General features: G+C 38.5%; 1 protein-coding gene across 7 annotated transcripts in view; it reads left to right on the forward strand.

The window, feature by feature from the left end:
- Window positions 1-423: 423 nt before the first annotated feature.
- ntrk3b (neurotrophic tyrosine kinase, receptor, type 3b) overlaps window positions 424-22,894 on the forward strand; it is a 147,304-nt gene continuing 124,833 nt past the window's right edge. For all 7 annotated transcript variants that reach the window (XM_026293842.1, XM_026293839.1, XM_026293844.1 and 4 more), the window contains exon 1: window positions 424-665. In XM_026293842.1, the coding sequence (XP_026149627.1) occupies window positions 424-665 (242 nt within the window). The remainder of the gene's footprint in view (window positions 666-22,894) is intronic.

Below are 22,894 nucleotides of genomic sequence, written 5' to 3' on the forward strand. Positions count from 1 at the left end.
AGGAGGGACTTGATGCTCCAACTTCTCATTTTGTGTCTCTGCTCTCCAGCCAGTCGTCCTGGTCCTGCTTGGAGAGAGACGATGACATCGGCAGTACGGTATTCTGGGGAAACACCATGCGTCTTAGGCTGAAAAGACGACTGGAGCCTCACCTTATTTCGTTTTCTTATTTTTGATTTCCGTTATTTTGTTGCGTCTTTTATTTCTCTCCCCCCACCCCCCACACCCCCTCCTTTTCACCCAATCTCTGACGCGCAAGGACACTACAGCATCCATCCACGGCAGAAACGCTCACATAGAGCATCCTCTGTACAGACGCACCACCGTCCTCCTCCTTCCTTCCTTCCTCCTACTCTCCTCCTCTGTTCTGTGCTAACCCAGAGGACATCAGGACCTCTTCTGCCCCTCTCTTTGCCCGGAGACATGGATCTATGGTTTCATTCGATCCGGATTTGTTGGTGGAGGGTTTTGTTTCTTATGAGTGTTTTCCAGGACTATCTCAGCTCCATGCTGGACTGTCCGCCGACCTGCAGCTGCTCTCAAACAGAGATCTATTGCAATAAGTCCGACAATGGCAGGTTTTTCCCTTTACTCGCCCTGCAAGATACTGGGAACAATGGGACCAGTGTTGATATAGCAGAGTTATTCAAAAACATCACCTCTATGTAAGTAGATGCGGATCATCCCGTGCGTTTTTGAATCATTAATTGATCACATCCTCAGCAAAGGCGTCTATGCTTTCAGGGTGTCTCTTGCTATTTTTTTTCTTTCTTTTTTACACTGATCTGACTTGTTGACTGGTTATTTTTTATTTCGAGACTTTTTGCACTTCAACCCGTCTGTTTAATGGCCTTTATGAAAAAGCAGTCTTTGATTATCGGTCCAGTATGGAGGGTAAATGTGCTTATTCTCTCTCCCCTGCACAGTAATGCACATCTTTTGCAACGTTGTTAGGCGTGACAACAAACGACTTAATCTCGTGCCTTGTTTATTGAATGATGGCATTTTTTTTTCTTTGTGTGTGTGTGTGTGTGTATGTGTGTGTGTATGTCCCCATAAAGTTGCTCCTCCGCAGCGGCACCGCAGGCCTACATGGCTATAAATGACAGAAGGATGTTGCGGGAAAAAAAAAAAAGAAACCACACATTACCCACTCACTTGATTCCCGTCCTCATGTAACAGCAACTGTTTGGACAGATTGTACTAAGTGGAACAGAAATAAATGGTGCATTATAGGGTCAACCAGATACATTTCAGCCTGCGTCCTCAGAGACCGACGCTACCGACAAACTTTATTATGTCCAGATGATGCGGGGGTCTGTCAGAAAACGTCACTTGTGGCTTTTTCTTCCCCCCTGTACAGATTGGCATGTAGCAGGATGCTTGGGTTCAGAGGATTCATAAAGGGTTTGTTTAAAACAGCAAAGCTATGACGGCAGGCTCTCCAAACCCCCCTCACCCACACACCCACACAGCCCAGAAGTACATTTTCATTCGGCCTCCTCTCTCTCTCTCTCTCTCTCTCTCTCTCTCTCTCTCTCTGTCTCTCTCTCTGTCTCTCTCTCTCTCTCTCTCTCTCTCTCTCTCTCTCCCTCCCTGGCATCGATCCTTCCTGCCAACATCAAAGCTTTCTTTCTTGAAAAGTCAGAAAACCAGCGGAGCTAGGGCCCTAAAATCAGACCCAGTGTCGATTAGACTCATTTGCATATAAAATAAACACCTCCTGTTAACGCACTGGAATTCCCGGCACGGTTTCCTGCGCGTCGTTTTACGCCACAAAGGTCTTTTCCTCCCGTCAGTCCTGCTATCCCGTTTACCCTTTATCCCTGTGAGGGAGACAACAACTTATTTTGTGACACGGTTCATCGCTTTCCTATGCCACTAGAGGGTAGCCTGGTACCCTCTATACACCGGGGCTCCTTCCAACGCTCCAGTCATTTACGTGACTGTTTTATCAGAGCGACTTTTTAGTTAAATCAGGCAGAGAATATTGCACCAGTTTAAAGCTCAGCAGCATTAAAAGCCAAAGGGCTGGAAAGAGATGAAGGGTCAAAGGTCACAGCACACTATTGGTGATTAGTGTGACCCTTAAGTGACCCTCTAATAAAGATATGTGTTTTTTGTTTTTTTGTTTTTTTGTAAAAACCTGCTTCATTTATATTCCAGTCATTTGTCATATGCACTGGGATCATCAGTAGAATTATCTACCTCTTGGATTTTCGCTTAAAAATGTCAGAATTTAGTTTAAATTAAGCCCTGAGCCACGCATTGATTGCCTTTTTGCCTTTGAGAACCCCTAATGCAATTGACCCAGGACTAATTGTGCATTTCATGGCGCCTCGCCAGCAGCCTGGTTGTTTTCTTGCTGCTCAGCATGGACAGCAACGTCCACCCAGCTCCACCAGCAGTTCAGTGGCAGCTTATCAGGAGCTACACGCCCAGTGTCACATCAGCTCACATATCAGATGGCAATTTATACATTCAAACCACCAACACATATACGTTCTGTAGAGTTACAAGTTAAATGTTGTAATTAAAATGACACATTAACATTAATATTTAGTAATGACAGCATTAATATCATACATAAGCTAATTACCTGTTTGGCTTAAAACAATAGTGCAGAATCTTTTAACTGTGTCTCTAAATATATAGTGTGCTAATTAAAAACAATATGTGAATAAGTCTAATGAATAAAATAAGTTAATTGCTTGCTGGCCAGAAAACATATTCTTTAAAAACATCAACCAGCATCTATAGTAATACAGAGCAGACTGAGGCCAGATACACGGCAAACTGTCCTTGGTACTCCACCTCTTTGTGAGGTTTTAGATGTGTCCATTTTGCTAACAAGAAATCCATTTCATTCTTCATGAGGGAAACATGGAGGGATGGGGACAATTTATGGAGATGGAAAACTCCTAGCAGGACCTATGGGAGGATTGGACAGCCAGAGAAAACTACCAAGTCCAGATAATAGTTTTCCAGTTCTCTCACATTAGAGATTCATCAAAAGAGGTATCACAGCTTGAAGTGGATAAGATAAGACCTTGCTGTGATACTTGAAGAAAAAACGGTTTTGTGAAAGTAGCTGGAGCATTTGACAGGTGTGTGTGTAAGTGTGGTTCTGACTGCAGGTATGCGTTTGTTTTGCTGAATCCAATCAGCGTTTCCACCTCTGGTGATGACGCTCGGCCTCATTTTTGTTTTCTTTTTTTGTACTGTCAAGAGGCTGGTTTTCAAGGAGAGCCTGAAGTATGTCTGCATCTACTGCTAAATGCCTGCAGCATGTATTTAGAGAATAATCACCTCTGCAACCACCTCCTGTCCTCTGCTTTTAGAGGCATCCAACCGTTTAGCTCATACAATTCTATATGTATTTACCTGCGTCCCTACATTCACAGTCACTTCTAAAACTGTTGCAAAGCATTAAACTTTTAAATCAATTTGTGAGAGTTTAGTAAAAGTACATATTTGAATTGTCTATTCATAATCTGTAACTTTGCCTTAATTTGTATGTTCATATAACAATAAAATGGTAATATAAAGTAATAGGCTTATAATAATCCTACAGAGACTTGTCTGTAGTCAAATTTCATCAGCTGTAATAATGGAAGGAACTGAGCTCCAAAAGTCCTGAAAGATTATATTTTTCTAATGCACACAAAGAGTAATGTCAGGATATAGAAACACCAGTCTCAACCAAGACTTTGCAGGAGTCAGAATTTTCAGAGAAGCTCAAGGTTTCCTGATGCTGCAGGTTTTATTGGTGTAACATTTTACAACTTTGTCAACAAAAAATAAGGTTAACTGTCACAATTTCCTGAGCCAGCTGAACTTTTATAGTGGCAATATGACCCTGTTTAGCACTGGATGGTAATTCACTATAGAGTAATTCCTATAACCACCTCTTCAGTTTGTCAGTACCCTCCACATATGTTTAAAGACAAAAAAAAACAAAAAACAAAACTCTGCTTTGAAAGATAAATCCCATCTGTATTGATTGTCCTCAAAAAATTTCAATGATCTTATTAAATTTTTTAAGAAAATTACATCCTCTGCTTTTCCCCCATCGGAATCAGTGTAAATATTTATTGGTTGAAATATACTAGACACAAGATGCCTCCTACTTCTCTGAAAAGTTCACTTTCAATGTATGTGCACTAGAGGTTACTCATTTTTACATCATACTTTGTAAGCTGCACACTGAGTAACGATTGGCAGTGTAGTTGTGATGCCACAAAATGACGCTCATGCGCATGTAGCATTCAGGGTTGAGGTGAGCACAGAGAAATTTTCCCCCTTCAGCAGATGGCTGCAAAATCAACCTTCTAGTGTCAAAGTCTGCACATACATCAGTCTGCAGAGTGAAATTCAAACATTCAAATGATGTAACAATATGCAAAACACATTTTGAGAGAGGAGAGAGCATTAAAGATACAATCCATGATTTAATGTACTTATAGCCCCAGTAGCACTGCAGAACCCCAGCATTTCTCAACTCAGTTCACAGATGAATTTCTAACATCCAGCTATGAGGAAATTTTGAGATTTGGCAGTACAGCGTGTAGAAGGGTACATTTAACATCCACCCATACGTATACGAGCTCTGCATGCTCCTTTAATTTCAACTCTTTCTTCAATCAAAGAGATTTATGTGGACTTGTAAAACTGCCATCTGTTTATCTGCAAACAAACAGCGTTCCACACTCTAAAATGGTTTACTGTTTATCCACTCTCCCAAATATAGCTTGAAGTTTAGCATTTAATATCTTTAAAATCTTGATGATCCAGTCTATAAAAGTCTGTGTCTTCTCATTTCCAGGGACTTAAACTATCCTTTAAAATGTGCCATAATATGATATTTACTGCAATTTAATCCTGTACTTACGGAACATGTCACGTTCAAATGTTAGAAGTCACGCTTTGGAATAAGGCTAAATCAGGTTCAGGATTTATTTCAGTGACAAAGAACCAAAAGCAGTTTTTAAAGGATAAATGAGTAGTACCCTGTAAAAGACCTTGATCTCTGACTTCAGTTATAAAATGCCATATAATTGGATTGCAGGATGGAGGGTGTGATCTAATGGGATGGAATATATAAATAAAAGCTGTCACATCCATCCATTGACTTCATTACTGATGGTATACTCCCCCTGCCATCACATTCGACAATAATCTAAAATCTTCAAATCAGTATGAGTGCACTGCTTCCTTAAAAATTGGTTAGATGTATCTTTTTCAAATCTTTTTTCTTTTTCAAATTTTAAAACAGTTCAGCTCCACTTGAGACTATTGATCTTTGGATACCTTCAGCTACACATTTTGTAGGAAACCTGCCAGCTAAACTGATGCTGCCAAAAAAGCCTGTTCCATACAGGAATGTTTCCAAGGTCTGCTTAGGTGACATATGTGGGCTGCAAATGTCTCCCAGTTCAGACACTGAGCTTACTGTGTTACATAAATTCTGTGTTTTCTCTCCCACTTCAAACTCCTGTGCAGCCCACATACTGTATGTGTGTGCCACTGCAGTCAGTAGTGCCTCCAACTCCAAATCTCTGCTTTATAATTATAATGCACGGCTTGTGAATGGAAGCAGTTAAGCAAACCTTTATAGAAATTCACCAAAATTGTCAAGAGAGGAGTATTTCCTGTTCAGCTGAACTAAAGTGTTGGAGTACTACTTGAACCCACAATAAAAAAAAAAGATCTTGTGCACATTTAGATCATGCATTTAAAGAGGCACTACAACAAATTTAATATTGCACTTCCATAAGATTGGGGGGCGCTTGCAAAAGATAAGTTTAAACAAAAAAGGTTGAAATTAAAGTAGCGCACGCTGGGCTTTGAATTTTATGCAAGATCCTACACTTCCCATAATGCAGTTCCATACTGTCATCATTATGGCCACATCTTTTAAACGCCACATCGTTTTTAAGACTTTCTACTTACTACTCAGGGTGAAATTGTCCTTTGAGTTTTTTCTGATGCTATAGAAAACAGTATACACCTTCTCCACCTTGTCTAAACCTTTGTAGGCTGTGAAGTACGCCTCTTGATGACTGTCATTTGTAACATATTGGAAAATTGCCCCTTTAACATCAGGATGCATAAATATATGCTCAAAGAAAGGCTTGGTCTTATTAATGGAAATGGAATTAGTCAGACAGTGAAACATATTTTAAAATATGTTTTTTTTTTTCTCAGCCTTGGGGCAATTTTTGAAGCTGCATTCATCATATCAATGCATAAATTGCTGAGTAGAATGAAAGTGCAGGATTTTTCTAATATCGCCAGAGATATAAAGCATTCTAAGATAGATACCCATGATACTCAATATGAGACAACAGAAAATCAAAAAACTCTTTTTGGGTATTTTATAATTAAGCTGATTTACTTGATAATAACAGATTTGCAACAGTCTATATGAATTTCAGACACAGAACAAAGATTTGATTAATTTCTTTTGGGAAAATTACCAACAGCTTCCAGGGTTTCCCAGGCACAGTGAGCTGGAAGCCAGTCAAAGGGGTTTGTTCCGCCCCCTAATCTGGGATGTCAGATGGATGTACGGAGTGGTGTACCCCCTCCATCCACATGCACTCACACACCTTCATTCTCACTGAATCACTCCTCCTCTTCCTGCCTCACTGGTGGTATATTTATTTATTTATTTTCTCACCACCTTCCTCCTGTTTTTTTTCCTTCTCTGCTCTGTGAAGTTTTGATGTCTGGGCTTCTGATGCCCAGTTTCTGTTTGCAATCTTGATTTATTTTTCTCTGCCACCTTGATGTTTCTCTTTGTTGTTTCCATTTTGCTCAGTTTTTACTTTTTTTTTTTACTCTTTTTACTCTTTGCTCTTTAGGGGGGAGATGTTTATAAGACACTGCTCGGGGTTCTTTGTGTGATCTGCAGATAGTATAATTTGAAGACACAATAAATTATACTTAAGTTTCACTTACCCCCTGTTAGCTGCTCATGAAGAATGTAGCTCAGAGCTTTACACCTGTCTGACATAAGCCCTGGGTATCTGCTTTAGCAGCTAGAAAGCAAAAATCGCACTCTGCCATATTATTACCACATTACTGCTGCACTGTTACTCCTCCACCGAGGGAAAATATTTGGAAACAGGTCAGTTCATTGGCTTTTTTAGCAGGAGTGGGTAGCGTCAATACCTGATTTTTGGCACTAGTAATAAAAAATCTTTTTTTGAATATGGATGTGCTTTTCTTCAGACTCATTTTTTTTAATTATTTAAGTCCAACTTTTGGTAAATGTCAAAACCCAAGTGGCCATACACAAAATTCACTAACGTAGTCCAAATATAGCAAGTTTGATTTGATTCAGGAACTGTATGATCCAATAAAATGAGGTTTGGTATTTGACACCAAAGGGCACTTCACAAAAATGACATGTTTTGGCGTATGCACCAAAACTACACAGTTAGTTAGCTTTGCCCAACAATCTATATGTGGTTAAATTATCAAGAGGTTAGAGAGGAAAAAGTATATGGTTAGGTTTAGGCACAGATACGACTGCATTAATTTAACTATGTTCTCCACTGGAAACAGTATTTGACTCTGTGAGAGTAAGAATGGTAGTAAAATGACCACAGATGAATGCATAGATGCAACAAGGACACTGTGATGAGTACCATTCAAATAAATGTTTGACAGATTTTTACAAGGACTGATGTTTTCAAATGTGGTTTTGAATGATGAGGAGACACACAAGGTCTTTATCTCAATAAAATAAAATAACAGGGAATTAGGAATTTTGGGATGCATTCAGTACCAGCTTTTTATGCATGATACACTGTTAAGGACCCATTGTATCTGTACAAATATATTGAGTTTCATCATAAAGGCAGAATTTTGCTCCTTTAGATCTAAAAAGGATTTTGATAATAGCAGGATAATAGATTAAGTGCTGTGGCTATCTGCTTACTCAGCTCCTCACATAACTACAGTCTCCAGTGGCTACAGGACTAGTACAAGGAGGACGTTTTTATGTCTGTCACTGTGGTTTTATAACAGAGCTATTCGGGTTCATCTATTAATGATTGGCCTGCCTTAGGCTATAAAATAACTTGGAAATGAACTGTTATGCTAATGAGCTTCAGGTGAACATAGCAAATATCAAAACCCTTGTTGCTTCTCCACTCCCACACTATCTCAGTGTCATCTCTACTAATGTTGTTTAATCATCCAAGACGGAGTTGCGAACGTACATCCTGCCACTTGGTTTTTACCATACAGACCCCTGCTGACTCCACATCGCAAGGCTCACCTCAGGCAGTGCATGACGGGCTCCTCTGTTATAAGCATATCATCAAGTTTGCATGAGCCTGTCTTTGTAGAAAGTAGGTCACGGCTGCCGTCTGAGAGTTAGGAGGAAAGAGTGGCGGTTTCGTTAAGATCCTCTTCTTGCAGGGATGCTGTGAGAAGTCCTGGCTATGTGATTGACCCAGCTTCTCCCACGCCCCCACCACCTCAATTCCTGCATCTGCAGGCAGCCCTGGCGCCTTAAAAGATGCATACTAATGAAGCACCTTCCCCCCCTTTAACAATCAAAAGATGCATTGAGGATAGAGGGGTGAAAAATACTGAAGGCTCTGCTGTTTCAGCCAGGATTAGAAAAAACCCTTTAAAGCCTTGCAGCAACATTCCAGGGGCTCTCTTCTGACATTTAGTTGAGCTTCAGTTTTTATACAGCAGATTATGAGTCAGTGTCGCCGTTGTATGCAACACTTTATCATGTCAAATTTAGGAGATTGAAGAGAGCAGAAAAAATCATGTATCCACCTATTTATACTGCGGTTCGTTTCATGCTGGCATGAAAAAATATAAAATAGACCTGACTGAATTTTTTTTTCCTTGTGTATAGTCAATCAATTTACATCTGTTTACATGCGTTGCCTTTTGCTGGGTTTGGTTATTTATGCTGTGCTATGTGATTGCTCAATAGTAAGCAACAATTATCAAGTACCTGCTGCTGTTAGATATCTACCGGTGAACACAAGGGAGGCAGTTTTTTGTCTAACCAGCTAGCATGAGCTTTTCTGAAGGTTTATTACAGTTAATCATGTTTAAACATGGTATCTGTAGGCTTAGTGCAGCCACACTGAAAGCAGCATTATAGCTAATTCCTCCTCCTGTATGATATTGATGGATGATTCATAGCGTGAGGCGTTGATGTGTGATGGTGGTGGCTCTTTCTCTCTCCTCTGTTTCTGTGACTTCGTATCTCTCACACACACCGTTAATTTCCTCTGAGATAACCTGTTCACAGTTGAGGATGTACCTGTACATCTGACCCTCACAGTGTCCATCACTGCGTGTCAACTCCCACCAGACATCACCGTAAACCCCACCTTCCTCGCTCCTCTCCAGCCTCCAAACAAAGCTCCTGCTTATTATTCATGTGGGATGTTTTGTATTTCAAAAAACATCAATCATCATGTATTATCAAGTAGGATGAGTCACCCCACTGTCCTCCATGTCAGCGCTGACTGGCAGAGCCGTGTGAATAATGCAGCTCTCTCAGTTGCAGCCATGCTCTCCTGTGCTGTATGCATGTTTATGGATGCTATTCAACAGCGTTCTGTCTTTTCTTTCATGGAAAAGGGGCTGCATATTTTTTTTTCAACAAAGTTCTGCTTTAGAAATGAATTGTTCGTCCCTGTGCATTTTGCATTCATCAGCAGTCCTGTGTTGTTTGTAATTGCCTGCATCAAAGTGTCTCAGTATGACCTCAGATGGCCTTTGTTCTGGGTCATTTTAAGCCTGGAGCTTATCCCAGCCTCCTACGATTCTTATAATTTTTGTTATTAATTTGATTGTTTTTAAGGCCACAGCCACTGCAAACATACTTTCTTTGAAAGCCTGAAAAACTAGTTGCTTTTGTGTTTTTGGCATTTCCTTGTTCTGACAAAGTAAATCAGTACATCATCCAGATAAGAGTGGAGTGAGCTGTCCTCCCCTGCTCTCAGCGCTCCATCGGTTTTCCATCTGTACAAGCGCCTGAGATCTGTTTGAGGCAATATGTGCACTGATGTTTGGATGGTAAACCCTCATAATGAATTAATGGCTCTAAAATCCTGGCTTTTTAGATTTGACCAGCAACATTATCAGAGGTGAGGACAGTATAAAACATTGCAGCACAAATGTACCTTCATATTACTGATATATATAGATATGTATTGGCCCTGAGCACCATAACAGCCTCTATTTATTTATCACCTTAAAGGGCCTGATATCTGTATTTGCTCTGTTCTATGGACTATTGGTATATTGCACTACATCAAAACATTATGGACCTGGCAGACCATTCAGCCGTACTCACCGATCATTCTCAGTGAACCGAGGACTCTCGGTGGCCGTACAGGAATCGAGAGCACCAGGAGGCTTTTTAAGACCCTGTCAGAGCTTTGTGTCGAGTCAGATGAGAACACATTAAAAGTAAATGGTCCACAGGGACTCAGCTCTCCTTCCTACTGGCTCCCTATTGGTACAATGACCTTGGTTCTCCAGTCTGAATATCACATTCGCTCTCCATCTTCCTTAATAGGGTAAAAAACTAATCTTTTTAAGGGGTTCCTGACATCGGACTCTTTGTGCTGAATCACAACCTCCTCTTTCATATTTCTCTCCTTTAATTTGTGCTCTTCTAAAACTTAAAAAACCCAGTCGTTGTTTCTTTTAGTCCATTCCTGCAGTTGTGACTTCACACAGGTCAAGATGTTTTAAATGTTTTAAAGCCATGGCATCCTCCTTCATGGTTATGTTCTTCCATGCACACATGTGCGTCACATATATCACATGACACATATGGACTAATATCAACAATAAGTCAAATATAATCAGATTTGCAGGAAAAATTTGAATTTAATTAAGGTAATTAGCTTTCATTCTGAGAGTGGCCTGTTTTGAATCTATATCGTACCAGCTGTTTTAACAGATGAGAGAGGCATCAAAGCAAATAAGTGAAAAATGACATCAGGCTATCAGAAATGCACTCATCTTGTCCTGTAGGATATTCAGAAGTTAAATTTGCTTACATTTTAGGTGTTCAATGGCAAAAAGCACACACAGTATACTTTGAGTCTGCTTTTCACTTGACTTACAGTCACTCAAAATATCTGACATTTTTTCCATGCTGACATCCTTGTGTGATAAAGTACCTTCCCCTCTCCACCAATACCTATGAGCAAAGTATCTTTCACTCTGGTTCAAGTTTTTTTGGTCAGCTCAGGTTCAGACATCTGCGCTTATATTTATATAAACTAATCTTCTATTGGTTGCTCAGGCAGTTTCTGGCTATTTTTGGTTCAAAATGTGTGTTTGAAAGCATGTTGGATTATTATGCCAACCAGCAACCATGAACTGCTTTAGATGTTTTAGCTGCGTCATGACAGCATACCATATGGATTTTTTTTTTATCTGCAGTGTCACATTTTTTCTTAGTAATCTGGGTATTACTGTGATCAGATAAAATAAATTAAGCTAAATGGACAAATGTTTGTGGCTGCTACTGTGACTCAGATGTCCTTTAGGGACTAAGGAGGTTATGAGAGGCTTCACTGCAAAGATGTTTGTTGAAATTGGAATATTTGCTAAAACAAATTTTAATACATACATTTTAAAGTGAAAATGACAGAACAAATGACCTTCCATGCTGGGGTCTCTGATTTGGTGCCAATTAAACTATCATAACATGCTTTAGCACTGATTAGCTTTTTAAATGTATTTTTGTATAATTCAATATTTTTATATTTTAATATATTTATTTATGATGATAATCATGCTGATTATATATTATATTGCTTACTATTTTCAGTGCACAATTTAGCAAAGTAAATAAATAACAAACCTTTGACAATTTTTGACCTTGTCAGGTATATTCGAGACACAGAAGATTTCTGCAGATTTCATCATCCTATATTTCATGCATGAAACACTGAGATCAATGTATAATTTATTAGTAACACAAGGTCCTTGCATTATATGGGTCAATGTCAACAGAGTGAACAGCTCAAGAACAACAATCACAAGTTTACATTTTAATAGCAGGCATGAGGCATGACAGCTATAAGTCAAAATCATTTGTTGCTTTGGTTAAATTAGCATCCAGGAGGAAAACTGGTATGTCATGTATGACAAGACTTTGATGGAGAAACTGGCTGGCATGTCACTCAAGAGAAGTGACTTGCAGTGACAGCTGTCTGCGTTTGATACTTTGAACTGTAGAGGTTTCTTATTTCCAGAGGAAGCCATCACCTGTCAAGCATCACTAATGTGTTTATTGTTACTGGAAAGATCAAGTTGTTTCCCTCTGGTTATTTTAGAGGGCAGGCAGTGGGAGTGTCTGGGATTGAATGTTTTGTGCAGATTTCTTATTGTTGAAATGCAGAGTTTTGGAGTCCTAACTTATTGTTCCTAAATAATGATTCCACTTTTTTATCTGAGTCTGATAAAATGCTTTATGGACATGGGTGGATTATGAGGTAGGCCCTCCTACATACAAGCTCAACATAACTACTGCATTTTATTTGTAGACAGTTTGTATCTCCGTATGGTCATTTCTCTGTTGTGGCCATTTTGTAGTCATTAAGGGTGTGTTTGTTGTTGTTTTGTATCTTTTTAAGATCATTTTGCATCTCTTTTCCCAGCTTTGATTTTTGTACTCATTTTGTGTCTCTTTGTAGTTTGTCTCTTCTGCTTTGTTCTGTTCACTTTGTTTAGTCATTTGATTAATTTTCCAAAAAGAAATTTTACAGTAACAGTTATTTCAGGTACAGGACCATGTCAGTGGTGGAAAGTAACAAAGTACATTTACTTATTTAATCTATTGTACTTAAAGATAATATTTAAGCCCTGCAATGGACTGGTGACCTGTCCAGGGTGTACCCCTGCCTTCCACCTGAAAGAGAGCTGGGATAGGCTTCAGCAGATCCCCGTGATCCTGGTTAAGGAATTAAGCAGGTATAGAAAATGGATGGATGGATGGATAATATTTAAGTATTCTACTTAAGTTTTTTTTTTTTTCCATTTTTTGCTACTTTATGCTTCATCTTCACTATATTTCAGAGACAAATATGACCTTTCTCTTAATAATGCATCAAGAATCGTAAGGCATTAGTGTGAAATGTGCTATTCTGCATAATGAATAATTTTACTTTTGGTATTTTAAGAATGTTTTGAAACCAAATACACATGATAGGTTCAGTAGCACTTGTAAAACATGCACAAAGGGGTGACAGCCAGCTGTCAAGCCTTTATATTTTGAGGTTGACTGATGCAATGTGTCCTCAGGTTACCCTCTCTGGCTGGATGAATTAGGAGTGAATTCACAGACCCTCATTTTGTGAGAGAGTGTGTGTGTGTGTGTGTGTGTGTGTGTGTGTGTGTGTGTGTGTGTGCGCATGTGTGTGTGTTTGTGTGTAAGTCAGGGAGTGTGTTTGTATGTGTGTGTATGTCTGAGCGAAGCAGTTACTTAAATAAAAGCAGGAAGAAAAATAGCAAACAAATCAAATATTCAACAGCCTTGAGCTCCATCTCTCCCCAGTTCCATCCTTCCTGCTGGAGGTAATTGGTTGACACTATAGACTTGTGTGAAAACTGTAGTATGTGAGGACTAGATGTTATTGCATTTCATGTCTCAGTCAAAATACAAGAAGACATATGTGCAAGGAATTTAACAAGAACCTTCTAAGATCGAAGAAAGTTGATGTTTATTGATTTGCCCAGGTAAACAGATTTTGTAAAGGTGTAGCTCTTTAGACCTTGTGTATTGTCTAATAATGAAAGGATCCTTCTGCCAAACCATGACAGTGTCAACCATATCGAATCTGCAGTCTAACTTTCTGAATCATTATTAGGACTGTACCAGTGCATGTACCAATGGAACACTGAAGCCATGAGATATGATACCCTTAAATGCTTATTTACTTTCTTGCCAAGAGTTTGATGGGAAGATTGACACCGCTTGTTTTGCTTAGCATTAAAACTGGAAACAGAGGAAAACAGGTTCTTGCAGAGATCAAATATCTAACTCCCCTCTAAATCTCATAAATTAGCATGCTTTAGTTAATTAGTTTAATCAATGCACAAACTGAAATGTAAATAAGGTTTATGTTTGAGCTTTCAAGTGAATGTTTTTCCACCTGCTGCCAGTTTTAATGCTAAACTAATTGATTCCTGGCTCCAAGTCCATCAGTCTTCTCATCTAGTCCTCTAATTCACACAAAAGCAAACAGGCCACTGAGTGACTGTTTTTAATTGTTAAACCTGATGAATTTTCAAACGATTTCACAGCTTTATTCCATTGTTGGAATTACTCCTTTGAGTGCATATATTCTTAGGGGTTTCATTTGTATAATCTGCTGTGCATTATACCTACATTATTTTATATATATATATATATATATATATATATATTTTTTTTTTTTTTTTTTTTTATATTTGAAGCACAGTTAGTACAGAAGACTTAAAAGTACGCTCACCTGTATACAACCCAGCAAATACATCGCCATATGGATTTTTAAAATTTTCAGATTTCCTTGTTCTAACTGAATGTCATCCTTTTTCAGTCTGTCCTTTGTACTCACCTCAATCTGCTCCTAAGATAAAATGACAACAACAAAAAAAGATGTAAGAGGCAACTGTAGGCTTCTGAGCACAATGCACCAGATAACTGAAGATTGCTTTCAGAGAAAAAGGAAGGAGAGGATGAAAGTAATTTGGAAGGAGCCATTTTTATATGTTTTTTATAAATAATCTGAAAATTTGAAGTGTTTTATTAAAAGCCTTGTGATAGTTCATGTTATGAAACAAAATGCAGCCCACATGTTGAGACAATTGTCACAGTCCTGCAATAAAAAAGCCAGAACAGACAGATGTGGACTGGCATGAAAATACAATTCTGAAATCTGCACAACACTTATGTGAGAGAACTGATACATATAATGTATGTTTTTAAATAGTCCATTAAATAAAAAAGGACTTTTAATTCAAGGAAAATGTACATATGGACATGCCAGGCCTGAATCCCTAGAAATGACATTCGTATTGAGATTTTCTGCAAGTCCAATATCAGTGTAGAATCATCCAATATCCATTATTTGTCTGTCAGAATGGTTCATACCTGTAATTGGCAACTTAGAGATCATATATAATAATTTATATTATTATGAAGTGTAATTCTGTTATTTTCAGGTGGCTAACCTGTATGCATGTTGTCACAGTAGAATATGAAACAGAATGTACTAATGTAAGGTACACAGTGAGAACAAGAGGATCATGAGATGTAATGAATGTACTGAGTACAGACATACTGTACCCTGCTGTAGTGGATTAGGCATGCTAGTGTAGAATCATACATATCCTGCAACTTTCGCTTCCATTGCCTGTATCATTTCATACTGCATCAGTTTCTATGCTCAGGTCAATCACGTCAGTTGAAAAACTCCAGTTCATCTACACCTACAGGTGGTGTGACTAATATGGCCTATTCAAATTCAAACCACTTTTAAGTATTTTACCCAACTACTTAAATGCCTAGGAGCCACTCAGGGCTAGAATTCATTCAATGACTGTCGGACCATTGCACCAAGTTGAAGAAGACATTAAATCATTACCACTGCATCCTAAGTGAGATGGAGGATTTACACTACTGTTCTAATTTTAACCTTGTTGTACGTCTCAGGCAAAGCATGTCATCCAAAATGCTTACATTTCCATATAATGACAAGTTTGAGTTTAGTACAAGATCATTCCATTTCAGTGTTGTTACTACAAGTGTGAGCTAATGTTGTCCGACTTAGTGCATCTCTGTAGGTCATGAATAAGTTATTCTGGTTAATTTTTGTGGTAAGTTTTCTCCTACAAGGTGAGGGTCAAAATGCTTATGTTATTTTAATGAATCTGTTAGTGCTCCACAGGGACACAAACATAACTTTGGAAAGAGCTGCAAAAGTAGCCACTAAATATAAACGATTGATGGGAAAATAAGATGATTAATCATAAATTTGGTGTCATATTTTAGTACTTAGTAGTAAAGTTTTTAAGCCAGAGTCAGGTTTGTACTTACATTTCAGACATGTAGTACTCTAAGGTGAGATAATTACAAAAGGCATCGAGTTTTTATTTTCTGGATCACAAACATAACAAACAACTAGTATTATAAAGGTCAAACTATGGAGCTTTTAGACAGCAAAGGGTGATAAAACAAAATGGGTGATAAAGAACTGCCAGATTAAGAGATAAAAATAAAAAAGAGAAGTGAAAGGATCTCTAAATGCCAGTTTCCATTGTTAACTGGAAGATAGAGACAGACTTCTTTCTGGATGCTGCAGTGAAGTGCAGCGAAGTGGATCTCAACCCAAACCTAATAATTACAGTTTTTTCTTCTCAGCTGGATAAGGAAGGTGAGAGACAGATTATAGCTTTTAAACCCATAAATGCTCAGAATTTCTATCTATCACTCCTGCATCGAAAAAAATGCAGTTAAAATGTTTAAAATTGTAGAACCTCAAATTTAACTGTACAGCAAAGCTTTTAGCAACACATAATGACAGTGGGCTTGAATGCTAAAACGTTTGCTTTTTGGCTTAGGAAGAAGATGTTAGGCATTAAGTGCTGGGTTGCATCTTAATTCTGATTATACTTCTTTCTTTGACAGGGTCTAAATGAACATTGTATAACCTGGTTAAACAAGCTGACCTGGGATAACCTGGTGCTATTACATTAAGTATATTTAACCCAAGTCATTTTTTCATAATTGTGATAATGGTTTCACCTTTGTCACGTAATCTCATAACACAGATTCTTATCAGAAGCTATTAAAGCTAATTATACTATTTATACCCGCACGATTAGGTACATCCTTGAAACTCACTTTCAAGACTCTTAACTTTGGATGAAGAATCTGGACATGAGCCGAATATATACATTATGAAACCAGTACAAACAATATTGGGACATACATTTGCTAAATGTTCAGTTTTTTGCTTTATATGACTGCTTATTTAGCAGTAATTGACACAGTCCCGTATTCTGTTTGTGCAGACACAAATCAGAGATAGGCCATTCAGACTGCATTTAATTGTTAAGGTGTGAAGTAATTACAGAGAAGAGATATCGATCAGGGATGGGATCCATCAAGTCTTGTCAGGTTTGATAAGATCATAAAGTTCCCTTAAAGGTTATTTCAGCATGTTGACAGGTGTCTGGAGTGTACAGGCACTTCATGCCCCAGCTGCCCTCAGTCCAGACCGTCACTCATATTTCAATTCAGTTCTTCAATCTTCTCCCCTCTAAAATGATGCCCAGCCTTTTGAGAGTGACTTTAAGAAGAGGATGAACTCTGAGCCTGGCTAGTCAAATCAATCGAGTCACGGTGGAGGAACGGAGCAGTTCATTACTGAGAGGGTTGAGGAGCTCTCCGATCAGCACTCTAATATCACTGTGATCCTCTTCTCTTTTCTTACCTAATTGAATTCTCCAGAAGAAATGCCCCTCAGCTGCAGATTTATCATATCCTGAAATTGGAGGAGACTAGCTCCATGAAGGACGTGTGCAGAACATTTAATCCACTCCTCATGTTGTAAGCCGAGTGCCGTAGTCTCTGCCAGGACTTGAGTTATCCCGCTTCTTCTGGTCTCAGAGAGATGTCTATATTCAGCATTGACTGAGATGCACAGGAGCAGCAGCAGTAGATGCATACATCCTATTTCAAATATGCTGCCTGTCAAATACAGTATGACCACCAATCACAACAGATGGCATTGTAATCTGTAATCAAAGCCCCTTAAATGTAGCTAAGTGCACAATAAATCAGTGTACATCAAATCTTTCTTTCTACCACTAACTTTCTCTCTCCTTGCAGTGCAACATTTAGCATATCCTTTCCTTTCTATGTTGTAGTAATAAATGTTTTTTGAAATTAAAGACAAGACAACCCGGAGGATGGTTTTGTTTAAGTCACTTCATCAGGAAGGTTTAAATTGTTGAGCATCATGTTACAATTGTAAAATGACATCTTCCCATGTCAGACTATCACTATAAGGACATTTTTTTCGTGGTATTTTTTGCTTGTAGTATTTTTACATATTGCACCCTATATGATATCCCGTCCTATTCTATTCTGTATTCTGTCATGTAATTCCCTTTTCCATCCTGTCCAATTCCTATTCATTCCTTTCCTATTCTAATCTATCCTGTCCAGTTGACATATCCTATTCTATCATATCCTCTCCTATGCTATTCTATTCCTATGCAAAACATTTTCTTATCCTATTCTGTAGCCTTTTGTTTCCTATCCGGTAGTTTCCTGTTCAGTCCTACTTTTTTATTTTATATCCTATGCTATTCTAACCTATCTTCTGTCCTTCCTTCTTGTTCCATCAAACCCTGTCCAATGCAAACCAATGGTCTTCTTTCCTGTCCTATCCTGTAGCTTATTATGTCCTACATTGTATTCTAACATATTCTATCATACCTTGTCCTACCCTGTCCTACCTCTCCTCATTGCACAATACTTTCCATAATGTAATTATAAAAATAACCGTATATGCCATAAATTTATAGTCTTAGAATTGTGTCAGAGGATGGGAAGTTTGAACAAAATCAGATTTATTGCTTGAATAATTATTCATGGCTTCAAATGGGATGTATTTTATTAGTGATATATGCTCTGCATGTACAGTAGTAGTAGTGCACTGAAGGTCTGCACACAGTACGGTTTTCTGGCAGGATTCCAGTGCTATATGATTACTTATTTGATTAAAGATTATCATACTCAGCAGGACAATGGAGCTGCAAGAAGAGTTGAGCTATAACTGCAGACAGCAGCAGAAAGCCCTGTAAATCATGCTAAGGTTTCTTTGTGGTCATCAGTGGTTTATTTTGTGTGTTTGAAGTAATTTCTTATCTTTCCTATAAGCTTTGAGGTTAGAAAACCACTAACAGCAAAAACTATCCCTACAGTTTTATAGCACTAGTTAACTTAAAGCTGCACTTACCATTGGGTTATTTTTTATATTAACAGTGGCTCAATGGGCATGTGAAGAGCTGCATTTGACAAACCCTCAGAGAAATATGTACCAACCTTCCCTTATCTCCTCAGAGCATTTTAGTGTCTTTTTCCTCATTGTTTTGGTTTTACAGTACATCAAGATTATGTTTACATTTTATTCTGCTGCCTCCCATGTGGTGAAAAAATCTGTTTATTGCTGCTTTATGTTGTTAGTTATTATGAAAACAAAACAAATTGACTCTGTTATACATACATTTTAAAATTTGTCAATGAGGCACTTAGAAGGGCGCTGCTGCCCTGTGAAAACGGCCTTTACTTAAAATTTAAAGCATTTAATAGTGTAATAACTGTGGGTTGACAGCATTGATGTACTCTGCTTATTATCCTGTGCATATGGAGGTATACAGCATTTAAAGTGGCATTTGATGATTTGCAGATCCATAGCTTTCGGAGCTCCTGCTGAATAACTCCAACAGTATGGAGTCAGCTGAATTCAGAGAGGATCATAGCCTGATGACACTTGGCAAAATGGCATACTAATTATAGTCATTTTCATTTTGGGCAGAAATGGTTGAGCTTAGTCATGTGCAAAGCGTTGATACCTTTCAAATCACGGACCAATGCTTCCACGATGTTTAGCACTGCCAAATCTCTGCTGTGGATTGGCTGAGCCTGTAGCGAGCGGTGACACTCAGAGGCTTAGGTAGTTTCCATCCAGGGCTGAATCGGCAAGGCGGTGACACAGAACAGTCTGGGGACAGCTGTGGGACAGCATCCTGGGGGGGGGGGGAATATTAGCAGTGTTAAAACATTCTGAGCTGATAGCTCTGGCATGATTTCAGAACAGCACAGCCTTGTCACACACAAGAAATGAACTGAGTGCTAAACTGGCCGTTATTCTCACTTTGTACAGAGCTGCAAGAGATTCATTTTTAGACATGGAATGAAAATAAATCACTAGAGTCTCCAAGTATTCAGTTGGGTTTCAGTTCATTATTTTCACACAATACAGTCAAGAGACTATAGTTTAGCTGATGCTGATTTCTGAAAATCAATCTCGCAGTTCTTGCCTGACCAAGCGCACACAAATGTATACACACAGAAGCAATACTACATGCTGCTACAATAGCTCAGGGCCGACGGTAGTGCCTAAAAAACCCTCTTAACAAAATGAATGGTCAAACACTGTGAGACTTCGGGTATGTGTGTTTCTCATGACTTAACAACTTGAGCTAATAATCAGATATTATACTGTGCTATTCCCTAAGACTATTACCAGAAACTCGTTAACTTCAGGATTGTTGTAGGACAAGTAGTAGAAGTGCAGAAAGCTATTAATAGAATGAAAAGCTGTAATTGTATCATGCTAAAAGAAGTTGTTAATGTGATTGTTATTGACAGGTTTACAGTTAAGAGTTGTAATGGAGAAATGTAGGTATCATTTACTACATACTAATATATAGTGTTGTAGTCTAAATAAAGGATGGTCTACAGAGATCAGTAGGCTACTTAGCAAAAGCAACTGTCTGGCTGATCAGCCCATCACTCGCTGTTTCTCGCCGAGAGGATCAGTCCCCGTGAAACCACTGATAACTAAAGCAATCAATTTAAATCTCATTCCTGCTATTTTTTTTCATTTTGCTTTGTATTGAACTGAAATCCCTTTGTTAGACTATTCTCTCTCTCTTCCTCCATTTGTCTGTCCCTATGGATTTGCAGTTGGAGATAGTTCCTTGGAAAAATTTGGCTTTATCCTGAGTGCTGAATCCATCATTCTATGCAAGACATATCATTTTTAATATTTCTGTAATTTCTGCAATTTTGCCTGTCACTTTTCTATCGATATCATATTCTCAAGCTCACGGTGTCTGCTGTTAGTATAATTGAGACAAACTATCACAATTTGCTCGTTTTCCATATTTTTCGAGTAAAAGTGCAGGAGAGAATAGCAGCGGCCCAATTTTTCCACCTGCCAATGTAGACATTGAAACATTATTTTTAATTTTAATCTTTATTTATCAAAGGAGGACCCACTCAGCATGCATGATCATTTTATGTTTTGTGACTAGATTCCTTTCTCCACCCCTATGCACAACACCTACTGTTAGAGTGCACCTGCAAAGCAGTCCCCACCTAGTTCCTCCAGTAAAGCTCCCCAGTGTCCATCAATGTGTGTTATTATATTAACATGGAGCATGCTCCCTCTTTTGAGAAATGAAGGTGAAAAATGTACACCCCCCAGCCCTGATGGCTGTTTTGGGAGGCCTTTTATAAATGAAATTTTAAACAACAGATGGACAGATATAATTTCATACTGTCATACAGTAGGAAGGGAGCTGGTACATCTGTCTACCTATGCATGTGATTGCATTTGCATAGTGGTAACAGGCGTAGGTTTGCCTCAGTGAGCGAATCCTGAGAGATTGTAATTTACAGGCTTTGAATGCCAAACGCCCTCATGATTGGTTTGGAGGATGACTTGTTCCAGCCTACCAGATGCAGAAAATATTGAGAGAAATAGCTTCCCTTCCTCTGTTTTTCATCATTGGTACTTCTTCTGTGTCCTTTTCATGTTTCCTGCCTCATCCTTACAATGAAACCTGCAAACACTTATGAGTCAAGTATAGACAAAAAAAAAAAACAGAGAAAAACAGGTTATCTGATTGATGTTAGGCGTGTGCTTTAATCTAGAGGAGTGCTACTTCACCACAGCGTCCCCAATCTGAAGTGTTTGGGTTGTAGAAGAGTGCTGCACTTCCTCTATGAAAACAGAGAAGGAGGCAGAATGTAGATCAATATCCCAGGAACACACCAGAGACATTCTATTTTATTTAACATTTTCCCATTAAGGTGGTGCTGCAAGTGTTGTAGATCATCCCAACATAGTCGTAAATCACACACAGACAGCAATATTGGAAACAATGGCCAGAATCAGAGGAGATTACCAAGGAACATAAGATATTTGGTGTTTCTGATACTGGGAGCCACGTGTATCTTGTTTCATATTCCCATGTTTTTCAATGGGGGGAACACTTTGTAGAATCAAACTCATATCATGTTCATCACATCACAACATATAGTACAAATTCACGGTACAGGTCTGGCATATGTTACTGTATCCAATACAAACTAAAGGATCTTATAAGGTACTTAAATGTATTATATGCTCATTTTATTTTATCATGATATAGGATATCAGCTCATTGTTTTGGTTTTACAGCCCGCAATTTTACTGTTTTCAGTTTAGTCTCCAGCAGACCCTTGACCCTAAATAAGAATAAGGGGGTATAGACAATGGATGGCTGGACGGATGGTTTAGTGTCAATACAGTCATTAGTCTATAGTAGGGAAATGTTTTAGCAGAAGAAAATAATAAAACTACAAAAAGCCAACCTGCACTAAAAAGGCATACATTTAAAGATAGCAAGTAGCTGGATAGTGGAACTAAAGCTTCAGATATTGCACTAAGAAGCTGAACGTACTACAGGACACTACTTCCAATGTATGCAAAGTATGCTCACCATCTGCTGGATGTGTGAGCTAACATGCTAACATGTTTGCTAACATGTTAGCCATACCAATTTTGTAGGGTGTTGAAATGTAATTGTCGTGCTTATAGTTTGTTCTGGTGCCCGCAAAGCCAGTGATTAGCCCTTTAAGGGCACACAACTATATGTTGATCTTGGGTAATATTTTTCCATAGTTACAGTCTTCTAGCCACAAATCAGCTGAGGTTGCACATACAGTGTAGACTTACACATAATGCACAGTATGCCAAGTCCTACTGTTCTCTGAAAAAATACGTCTGTCCCTATAATTCTTTCAGTAAATCAAAACATCAGTGTAATGGCTTTCTTT

This window comes from Mastacembelus armatus, chromosome 3, assembly GCF_900324485.2.
Source record: "Mastacembelus armatus chromosome 3, fMasArm1.2, whole genome shotgun sequence".
NCBI classification, from domain to species: Eukaryota; Metazoa; Chordata; class Actinopteri; order Synbranchiformes; family Mastacembelidae; genus Mastacembelus; species Mastacembelus armatus.